The sequence below is a fragment of the Cyprinodon variegatus genome, unplaced genomic scaffold, assembly GCF_000732505.1.
Source record: "Cyprinodon variegatus isolate N-32 unplaced genomic scaffold, C_variegatus-1.0 Scaffold293, whole genome shotgun sequence".
Lineage (NCBI taxonomy): Eukaryota > Metazoa > Chordata > Actinopteri > Cyprinodontiformes > Cyprinodontidae > Cyprinodon > Cyprinodon variegatus.
In genome coordinates, this window is record NW_015150746.1 from 465,576 (window position 1) to 476,427 (window position 10,852).

Here is a 10,852-nt window from a genome sequence, read left to right on the forward strand (position 1 = left end):
TATATTACATTTCTGACTGTATATCCCTGTAATTACTACACACTGTAGCTTTAAAGAAAAATTCATGGAAAAATGGCAGAAAAAAATTTGAATATGTGTATGATATAGGCGGGTAGAATACAAAGTTATGTTTAAGTATGTATATTTTTTTCTTTTTTCCCTTAGAAATTATATATATATTTATTAGTAGACAGTCCATCACAAACCACTTTCCCTACCAGTAAGTGGCGGTAATGTTACTAAATGCTTGTTGCCAACCGCCAATTAATCCAAGAAGAAGAAGAGCGTTCCCGAGGTACAAAGACGTCATCAATCCGCGTCGCACACCGTATGTGTGCTTGCTGGGTTCCAAGAAAGATATTTTTTTATTAGTTTGTTTAAAATGCCTATGAAAGGAAGGTATCCGATTAGAAGGACGCTGGAGTATCTCCAGAAGGGCAACATCATCTTTAAAAACCGGGTGAAGATTATGACTGTGAATTACAACACACACGGAGAGCTCAGCGAAGGAGCAAGGTCAGAGCTAACATCTTAGCATCAAAACATTACACTAAAGGAATCACATAAGCAGTGTAATCCTTCACATGGATTGTAATTTATATTGTAAATGCACGCATACTGTGAAGTTGTTTGTTCTTCTCTGTCCTCCAGGAAGTTTGTGTTTTTTAACATCCCGCAGATTCAGTACAAGAATCCTTGGGTACAAATAATGATGTTCAAAAACATGACTCCATCGCCCTTCCTCAAGTTTTACCTGGGTGCGTATGCTTGTGTGGTAGTATGGCATTAGTAAGGCTTAGGGTTGGTTTAGATCTTGGTTCAACTCTGTCTCTGTTTAGATGATGGTGAAAAGGTACTGGTGGATGTGGAAGGGAAGGACTACAAGCAGATTTCACAACATGTTAAGAAGATTCTGGGGAAATCAGAGTAAGTATGGGGAATGTTTTGTCTCTTTTTGTTCGATTACTTTAAGGGTTTTCTCATTGATCAAAACAAGTGTTAAGGATGATCAAAACGACCTTAAAATGTACATTTTACTACTGTAGCATTGCTTTATACTGATTTGATTTGAGAAACATTTTAAAGTGGGGAAAAAGATTTTATCTAATGTTCAGAAAGGATAGACAAGAGAATTTGCCTCCCAAAAGATAATCTCAATTATTAACTCAAATGGCTGGGCCATATGGCTTAATAATGTACTCTCCAATTTTTTTCCTACCAAATCCAATAGATTTTTAGTTTTTTTTTTTTTTTACTTAAGTTTCATAATAGAAAATACTAATTAAATGTCTTTTATTTTAGTCATCTCTTCTGGGAGGAGGTGACCTTAATTCAAAGGACAATACAATTAAAGCTGTGGAAAAGGCTGTAAAACAATCATATTTTGCAACAAACCTGGAAAAAAATAGTGAGCTAGTTTATCAGTTATGAATACACATATACGAACAAAAAGTGATGAACTGATGTCACTCTGAGATAATATCTCAGAGTGACATCAGTTCATCACTTTTTTTTCCCCATCAAACCCCTCCTTGGGCTTCCATATTATGGAAGCCCAAGGAGGGGTTTGATGGGGAAAAAAAAAAAATCTTCATAAACAAAAAAAAATCATTTAACCACTTAGCCTTACTCACTCATATAAATTAGAACAGTTCAAGCAACTAGAACTGTGACAAACTGGGTGGTGAGATGGGATCATTCAACCTTAACTATAAAAAACAAACTCATTGTTGGATTAGGAATATTTGTGATCATATAAAATATGATGAAATTTATTTCTAAATTTTTGTATTTGCTAACTGCAAAAACAATTTAAGTTTTTTTTTTGTTGGTGTGTATATATAGATATAGATATCTATATAGATATATATACCCCTGTTTTTATGAGAGCTACAGTAAATAAGTCATATTTTAAAATATACATAAACTGTGGTGTTTAGCAGTATTATTGGTATTGTATCTAATGTTACCTAGCATTAGTAGTGAAACTGTTTCAAAAAGTGTTTTTGTAGCGCAGTGCTCTGAATGTATTCAGATACATTAACATGCATTTAAAGACATTTATCATCATATTGACATTTTGCTATAAATTTAAGAAAACGTATGGATTAGATCCTATTTATCTTTGTCCAGATTTATTCTTGTATTGAAACCATCTACTTTCCTTTCTCTGCAGAGAAGTGCTGCAAGCTGAAGCTCAAGCAAAGATGCAGGCATCCAACCCGGCCAACTTCGGGCCAAAGAAGTACTGTCTAAGGGAATGCATCTGTGAGGTGGAGGGCCAAGTGCCGTGTCCTGGCACCACACCGCTGCCAAGGGAGATGACAGGAAAATATCGCGCCAAGATGGCTGAGTCACAGGAATGAGAAGCTGCACAACAGACTTTTCTGTCATCTCAGGACATTATTCTGGCCGTTTTTGTTGTGACTATATGTGAAAGGATTACACCAAAATACGATCTGCTTGACTTCTGGGATGCATCAATGTGGACAATTTCTGTATATATTAAACTGAATTCCATCCAACTTTCAATATTTTAACTATATTTCTAGCTTGTTTCTTTTTTATATTGCAACCTTAAACAAATTTAATGTATATGCTTGGATCTGCCAAAATAAAATCTGATCTTTGGTGGATCATTATCGAATTCATCAATTAATGCGGAGCTGCTTCAAGGCAGAATGAACGCATATTTATTTTAATTTTCTCATGTCATCCTGTTCCTCTTAAGTATCACTGAAGTTATCTAAATTTAAATACAAATTAACATATTTACTGTATTTATTAGAATTTTAAAAAATCTAATTCCCCAAGCATCCCCATCCCCATCACATTCGCTTTCCTTTTTTTTTTTTTTTTCCCTCCACAGCTTTTTCTGTCTTTACACTGTCACAAGTACAGAGCAACAAAATGAACTCTGCATTTAAACCTTTCCCTTGGGGAGCAGAGGGCTGCCCATTGTGTGGCATCTGGGGAGCATTGTGGGGTTAAGGGTCTTTGCTCAGGAACCCAGAGTGGCAGTCTGAGGGAGTGGGGCTCAAAAGCAGAACCTCAGGATTCTAAGCTCTATGCCTCAACCACTAGACCGCAACTCCCCCATATATTTTTTATTTTATATGTTCACATTATTTATTGATTGCATCTAAAAAAAAAAACTAAAATATTTTAAATCCCAACAAAGATATTAACACACTATAACAGAATAATTTCATTATTCTATTGTACTAGCTCATCGAAATAGTGTTTAGTCTGTCAAACAGGCTGCCTGTAAGGCTTTTAAACTTCCAGCAGGTGTCAGTATTGAGTCACAGTATCAAGGCAGTATGAAGAATTTGGCAATGTGTACAAACACTTCATGACTTCTTATTAACCCATCACTAATTTGAAGCTAACCTGATTTTAATGTTGCTTAGCTTATTTTTTTAGGTAACATACACATCTGGATTTTCATATAGTGTAAAATATGACTGAGTATAACTAATTGATTACTGGAATAAAAGCTCAGCGATAATCTAACTGCAATTCCAATATACCGGTATGTACATTCTAGCTCATACAGTTGTTGCACAAAAGAACAGGAAACATCAAATGTTATTACAGATCAGTTTTATTTGTATTGAAGGAACCTCTGCTAGTTGTTAAAGTGATGGATGTGGGTTATTGTGCAATTCCTTTTTTTTTATATATAATGCAGGAATGTTGCAAATATTTCCAAACTAAAATTAACTGCTATCATACATGTAAGGAATTCAATAAGCCACAAAAATATTTAGTGCCACATATTTAGGATCTGCAGTTTTCAGGGTTTAGCAAATAAAGTATAACATGGAAAATCTGACAGGAAGAACAGAATCAAGTTAGGACAAACAAAGAAGAGCTGGATCATAATACTGCTGGCATCCATGTAGTGTTAGCGCACATCTAACAAATATGTCATAAATTTCCTTCGATCACTTATCTCTAGACAAGTTTCAGCGCTTTTCAACTTTCTACTCCTATTAAAGCCGTCCAAAGTGTGCCTGGTCGAATAGTGTCAAGCACATACAGAGTGTTGAGTGAACTGTTCAGGTGAACTCTGGATTAAAGGTCCAAAGAGAAGACATGCACCATGAGCAGACACAGGAGGACAGGGAGACAAAACCAGCTTTGAGCTCAACATTTAACGGCCACACAATGCTCACCAAAAAACAAACACCTCAACCTGTAGAGAAACACAAACATTCGCTTTTGGTGAAGTCATTAAGGTGGTTTGCTATAAGATCAAATGCATTAAAAGCAATTTTAACATTTGATCAAGTCTTCAGCTAAATCTTTTATACTTGACACTTAGATTAGAATGGGAAAAATTATTTACCGGTAACTGCAGATTTTATTAGAATCAGACAAGCCTACCCTGAAAAGATGAAATGCGAACTGTGAAATGCACCATTAGCTCCTACATGGAACTAATAGGGTAACAAGAGATGCATCAACAATCGGATAGTTTTAGGATCGGTTTAGAGTTGTCGATATAAAACAGCACTGCTCTTGTCCCCGTTGGAGGAATATGGTTTAGTTCTTTGTAAACGTTGAGTTGCAGATCCACAAACACAGTAGTGCACTTATCCTCAGAGCTGAGAACCATTTGGACTTTGATCACAGCTTCAACTGCAGAACAAACTCTTATCCTCCAAAATAACATTTTCCAATCTTCCATTGTTCATTTTCTATTGTAATTTTAAAACTTCATACATGTGCTTTGCATATATGCATGGGTTGGATGTCAAACCTATGAAACCTCATACAGGCAAAAATGATCTAGAAAGATATTAGGGGACTAGGGATCGTGTTTAATTAATCTCTAATGGGAAATGGATCCAAACTGCTCTAAGCTGGGATGATCGTTCCTAAAGTGAATAAGCAATGGACAACTTGGTAAATAGCAGGTGATCGCGGCCAAAGTTTGTTAGTGCCTCTTTTTCTTCTGCTCCTGCAAAGTGTGCTGAAGCTCTTTGAGGTTCTCCGACAAGAGCTCAACCTCGTCGAGCCGCCCGCTGTGTTTGGCATCGAAGATGAATGCCCTGATGTTGTCGATCTGCTGGAGAAGCAGTTCTTCCTCGATCATGTCTACATCCGGCAAAGCTTCATCTTCTGCATCACCATCAAAGGGATTGGTCGAGGCCTCCGGCGAGTTCCCAGCAGCGTCCATAAAGGGGTTGCCTGTGTCTGTGTCTTCGTCCTCAAAGGGGTTGCTTGAGGCCATCTCAGCCACTTTGTCCTCTTCTCTGTCTGGATCTTCCTCAAAGGGGTTGTATTCCTTCTTCCCGTTGGAAAGTTCCTGATGTTCCCTCTTGATGTCCTCAAGAAAAGGATTGGATGGATCATCCTCAATGGGAGTTGAGTCCTCCTCTTCAAATGGGTTAAGGGAAGTGCTGTTCTGTCCTTCACCACTAGGGGGGGTTATGTGCCCTCCTAAGCTTCTTAATCGTGGAGGAGAATCCTCCTGTGATGTGAGAGAGGAGAGGGCCCTCACAGCTGGCGGACTTGCCTCAGAATTCAGAGTCAGGACCTCTGCTGTCTTCTCCTCCTCCTCTGTCTGGTGACCTGCTGGGCTGATATCCAGGGATTGCGCCCAGGAGAGTGATGGTTGAGGAGATGTAAAGGTTGAGCCCCATTGCTCCCTCCCTTCCCTCTCCCTCTCCTCCAGGCGCTGAAACTCCCCTTGCTGCAAACTCTCCTCCTGTGCCAGTTTTTGGGAGAGTGCTATGGCCATCCTGGTCTGCTGCTGGTCGTATTCGTCCTGCAGCTGGCGCAAGTTCTCCTCCAGCATGGCAACCTCATCTGTCCGCTGGGCCTCACGTGCCTGACGAAGGAACGACTGAATGTTTTCAATCTGTTGCAGCAGGGGGTCTTCCAGGTCGCTGCGAGTTTTGACAGAGTCTGCAGAAGGGAGCCAGCCACCGGCTTTAGTCATGCGAGGGGCTCTGGGGGCCTGCGGCAGCTCTCCATTAGCCGGTGGACGGGTTTTCTCATACTCCTGCCTCCTGTTACGGTTCTCCTGGGCTGCCTGTTGGGGGAGAATCTTCACATTTAATTGCCTGTTATCCCAGAAAGAAGTAAAACAAAGTTGCAACAGGAGAATCTTACCTGTCTCTCTTGTTGGAGTCTCCTCTCCTGTTCCTGTTTCCTCTTTTCTTTTAGCTCTTCATATTTGTCTTTAGTGGGTAAAGACATCAGCCCCAACAGCCTTTCCTGAAAAAGCAACATTAAAAAACTGATTTTCCTCCTGTCAGAAAGTGTACCTATGGTAATTAAAGATAAAAAGGTCAGAATGGTGACTTATTTCTTTAGATATGAAATTAACATTTTCTAACCAGTCTTCGCTATGTCTCACCTGCACAAACAGTGTAGCTGTGTAGCGAATCATTTTCTGTAGCTGGAGCGCCTTCGGGTGTGGCTGCGGGTCATTTTTGAGCCCCAGCGTTATAATCTTCTTACTAACAGGAAAACATTTCATTTAAACTTCTCAGTTGCCTCAGCTATAAAAACCTATTTAATCAATGATGTGTACCTTAGAGCGTCAATCAACTCGTAGTATTTTTGCACTTCCAACCTCAGTCCACCAGCAGTGTCCAGATTGTATGTGGTTTCTCCAGCACTAAATGAGGAAGTAAATCATTGTCATCTCAAAGGTGAACCACATTTTTTTTTCTCCAATAAATACTTTTTTATGACTTACTTCAGAGATTCAGCCATCCGAATATACTCTGGAGCCTTTTCCTCCACTTTCTCCATACACATTCTCAGCCTCTGACAGAAAGAGAGACAATAGTGAGCAAGGAACCAAAAAAGGAAAACAATATATGACAGGAAAGAAGACAACAGATCAAACTCAAAGAGAATCAGCTTGAGAGCAACGGTTACCTCATAAAGTTTCACTACATCTGGAACATGATCCTTCTCCTCCAACTTCTGCTGCCTCTTCAGCAAAGTGTCCATGCAATGGTGGCAGCAGCGGATCCTCTCGTCATCCTTTTCTTCCAATATGGAGGCCACGCTGCTCAAGCTGGTGATGCTCCCCCTTCTGCTGCCCATCCCACTGCCACCACCCCCTGCTGGTGGAGACTGGGACTGCCCGGGACTTCCAGGCACACACAGGGCCTCTCGTGTCCCATTAATTAGTTTCTCTGTTAAACAATAAAAATAAAATGTACAGAAACAGGAACCAAAACATGAAAAACAGGACTTCAGATTTCCAGAGTGTGGTTACATACGGGCCAAAGGTAGGGGGACAAACTCCATGCATCTTCTGCACATGATGGATCCACACAGACGACAATGGTGCCGTCGATTTCGGATGTTGAACTTGTTTCCACAATCAGGACAGAAGGGGACATCCGAGTCACTAACCCAAGACACTACAGACTTCTCAATGGCTGCATAAGAGAAAGAACATTTCTCCTTATGTTTATATAGACACAGAGCAGCTTTTTGGAGAAAAAAAAACAACAAACCTCTGATTTTGGCAGCATCTGAATTGGTTCTGTCAAATGCTGTCAACTGAGACATTAAGTGTTTGGTTAATGATTTTGGTATTAAAATCAAAGATCCCTAATTTCTGTAGAGTTAGGGGGCACACCTTTTCCAGTCTAATGATGAGCTTGTTGACTTCAATGACATAATGATCGATACGGTCAGCTCTGTGTTTCTTAAACAGGTCCAGATGACTTCTGGTTGCTCCTGTGGGGTTAAAAGGGAGAGAAAAAACAAATGTTGTAACCTTCCTTCCATTTTAAAGTTACTTGACTTGTATTGATCAGATGCTACTTAAAGAATTATCCCCCCTTCTCACCCAGTTCCTGAGGCTCCCACATATATGGGTCGACTCCACCATAGTAGAAGGACTCATAACTCCCAGTGTCTGGGCGGTCATCTCCATCCCTCTTCAAAAGTTTGTCTTTGGCTTTCTTTGCCTTCTGAACTAAACCTGAAAACAATAATAAGAAAAGCTATTTGTTTCTTTACCACTGCTGAGTCATTGCATCCAGATGCATTATATTTTAGCATTTATAAAAGAAATAAAAAAAAGTTCAGGAGAAAAAGAAAATCATTATACAAGTGTGCATCTGTACAGTATGCATACTCTTGATCTGTCCTCGAACATGCCGATCATCTCCGTGCTCCTCCTCATAGTGACCTTGGAGTTGGTAAAAAGACTGAAGATCCTTTAGGCACAGAGGGCAAAGAAAGCCTTCCTTTACTTCACCTGTGCCCTCAAAAGGTGGCGCATAGCTTGAGGCCATGACGACAGGAAGTGGTTTGGGTGTTTAGGAGGAGTTACTAGCAGCCATGATCCTGCTTGGGCCAACATGTCACAGTGTGTTTAATCTAGCTTCAGTTAGCTCCATAACACCTGAGGTGGAAAAAAATAAAAAATAAAATAAAAAATCAGCTGAGAAAACCAATAAACTGAGGTGCTAAACAGAATCCCACGCAGATAGAATAATACAGAAGATTAGTTTGGAAAAAAGGGACACAAAATCTATTTTATACACTATATTTATTTATATTAGTGGCACATTTTTTTAACTCAAGGAGTGAAAGACAAGTTTATGAAAAAAATGGTTAATATAAAAAAAAATGTTTAGAATTTCACAGAACCCAAAAAACCCCCCCAAAAAAATTAGTTAGTTCTTATATTCTAATATGGCAGCAAAAAGATCAACTCTAAGAAAGAGGCCTGATCTGCAAAACAAAACAAAACAGAAAAGCACTCTGAGAGCGCAGACCTCGCTAAGCAGCAATTTAGCCTCAAATTGTGACTTACACCTATAGATGAAACTGTCCCATGATCTGAATCATTACCAAATTTTGATAAATTTTTCTTTTGCATGAGGTGCAACATTGGTAACAATTTCCAAAAAAATCCTTTCATAAATAAGGCACAGTGTGTTTACCTGAAGCCTCTGGTGTTTGTTCTGCACTCACCTTCTTCATTCACTTTATTTGATCAGCAGATCGCGACTTAGAGTGAATCACAGCTTAATTTTCCTGTGTTTTTGTCTTCAGCATAATACTTCTGGACTTTTTGAGTTTGACACTGAAGCTGTCAATAATCACTGCTGCCCCTCTTTGGTTTAGTGTGGAACTGCTTATTCTGACAATTAATGTTAAAGAATACTTTATCATTATATGTCAGAACTTTTTAAGTTATCTAACATAAAGTAACAAACAAACAACTCTGTTTAAATAAAATGTGGAAATGTGCCTGTTTTCTTTAGACACTCGTCTTTAAATGTTCACAGGGATAATACTCAGCTAATATCCTTGAATCACCTGCATAAGCAGATTTAGAGCCAATTTGGTTTCATTCTCTCACATCCCCACAAAGTTTATCAATGTTACTCTGCCACACAATGGAACATGTGTTGATCTATTATTTCATTGGTTGACTTTTCACCTTTTAGTAAATAAGCCAAACATCCTTGCAGTTTGTCAAAATGACCAACTCTTCCCCATTGAATGAAAGTAGGGGATCTAAAAAAATAATTTAAAGAGTCTTTAAGTTGACCTTCTTTCGTCTTAAAGTTACAAAATCGATTTGAAGGGATATAAAAACATTATAGTATGCATAAAACATTGCCAACAAATGTTAAAATATCCTGCATATTTTAAAAAGCTTAACAATGCGTGTCTCCTCGTCACATACAGATGTACGATTTAAATATTTAACTATCACCACTGTATTAATAGCTTTTGGATTGCGCTAATTTAGATGATACATTGGTTGTATATAATTTCAAAAACAACTAATTTGCCCCTTTTCGGTCTGCTGTGTTTTTGCGCCTTACGTCTTTTTCATATAAAGACAGCAACACATTGTTAGCATAACATGGCTAATCTCCTTTGCTTTTATTCTTCTTGCAGCGCAGAAAGAGACACGATAAAGAATGACGTTAAAAACAACCAAATAAACAGACACTGACCTTTTAAATCACCGAGAGAGATCATCCATGAGAATAAATGTGTTGGAGAATTGGCGTGTTGTTGACAGTTTGGATTTTTCTTCACTGCTCGGCTCCAACAGTTGCTGCAGCCCCACCTGGTCATGTGATTAGCCTTCCGCTACTAGGGGAGGCGAGGAGGGACAAAAGGCTCGAATAGAGTTCAGAATCTGCTTTTAGTGTTATTCTTAAATGATTAACGTCGAGGACCAACAGAGGTGAGAAGACTACCAAAAATTTGTAATCAAGTAAGAGTAATACTACTTCAAAACTCTTGTACTCAAGTACAAAGAAGCTTTTCAAGAAAATACTATAAAGTAAAAAAAAAAAAAGCTACTGAAGTACTTAGAAAGATTTATTTGACATTTTGTTTACACAAGTGTAAAACAAAAAGAAATTTCGTTTAGAACAAGTACTGAGTTATAGTTGGATCATTACAACTGATACAGTGTTTATAAAATGTATTCAGTATTTCAAAGAATAAAATACATTTAAAAGTATCGATAAATAACATGATTACACATTAATGCAGACACACTTTTAAAATCAGTTATTTTAATACCATACTTATTGAGGGCTGTCAACTCTCATCCGTTGGGAGTGAGACGTCTTCACACACTCTCACTCCATATTCCCAATTTCTCACACTAAAAATAACAGACATTAAAACTCAACTCCTATACACTTATTTATGTATAAAAATACCATGGTGATCAAAATCTAGTCTGCGTTTTTAATACAACCTTAGTGCGAAAACACACAAGGACGTGCCAGGTTCATATCCAGTCCATATTACCACCTAATCACTGTGCTAGGTATTAAAAAAAGACAGTTGTTGTGAGGTATGTCATTTTAATTTCTATCTTATC

The 10,852-nt window shown here is 38.5% G+C and overlaps 2 protein-coding genes across 2 annotated transcripts; one reads left to right on the top strand and one right to left on the bottom strand.

Annotated features, from left to right (window-relative positions):
* The first annotated feature begins 259 nt into the window (after nucleotides 1–259).
* mrps25 (mitochondrial ribosomal protein S25) lies at nucleotides 260–2,636 on the top strand. Its single transcript, XM_015383726.1, has 4 exons — nucleotides 260–516; nucleotides 652–758; nucleotides 840–927; nucleotides 2,177–2,636. Exons 1-4 carry the CDS (start codon nucleotides 383–385, stop codon nucleotides 2,364–2,366), a joined length of 519 nt encoding a protein of 172 aa, XP_015239212.1. The 5' UTR covers nucleotides 260–382; the 3' UTR covers nucleotides 2,367–2,636.
* A 949-nt stretch (nucleotides 2,637–3,585) lies between these two features.
* On the bottom strand, nucleotides 3,586–10,100 carry rbsn (rabenosyn, RAB effector). The gene is made up of 12 exons (XM_015383759.1): nucleotides 9,966–10,100; nucleotides 8,123–8,392; nucleotides 7,832–7,966; nucleotides 7,619–7,719; nucleotides 7,494–7,539; nucleotides 7,254–7,415; nucleotides 6,904–7,166; nucleotides 6,719–6,789; nucleotides 6,551–6,637; nucleotides 6,374–6,476; nucleotides 6,127–6,231; nucleotides 3,586–6,046 (listed from the first exon to the last, which is right to left on the bottom strand). The coding sequence occupies exons 2-12, from the start codon at nucleotides 8,280–8,282 to the stop codon at nucleotides 4,946–4,948; spliced, it is 2,334 nt and encodes a 777-aa protein (XP_015239245.1). The 5' UTR covers nucleotides 8,283–8,392; nucleotides 9,966–10,100; the 3' UTR covers nucleotides 3,586–4,945.
* Between the last annotated feature and the right edge of the window lie 752 nt (nucleotides 10,101–10,852).

Bases quoted from the DNA above. Each gene is read 5' to 3' on its own strand.
- mrps25 (XM_015383726.1), top strand. From the start codon at position 383: ATGCCTATGAAAGGAAGGTATCCGATTAGAAGGACGCTGGAGTATCTC. The intron at 517-651 runs GTCAGAGCTAAC...TCTGTCCTCCAG, and splicing joins GAGCTCAGCGAAGGAGCAAG to GAAGTTTGTGTTTTTTAACA. The intron at 759-839 runs GTGCGTATGCTT...GTCTCTGTTTAG, and splicing joins CTTCCTCAAGTTTTACCTGG to ATGATGGTGAAAAGGTACTG.
- rbsn (XM_015383759.1), bottom strand. From the start codon at position 8,282: ATGGCCTCAAGCTATGCGCCACCTTTTGAGGGCACAGGTGAAGTAAAG. The intron at 6,790-6,903 runs GTAACCGTTGCT...TCTTTCTGTCAG, and splicing joins ATGTAGTGAAACTTTATGAG to AGGCTGAGAATGTGTATGGA. The intron at 6,477-6,550 runs GTACACATCATT...TTTTCCTGTTAG, and splicing joins GAGTTGATTGACGCTCTAAG to TAAGAAGATTATAACGCTGG.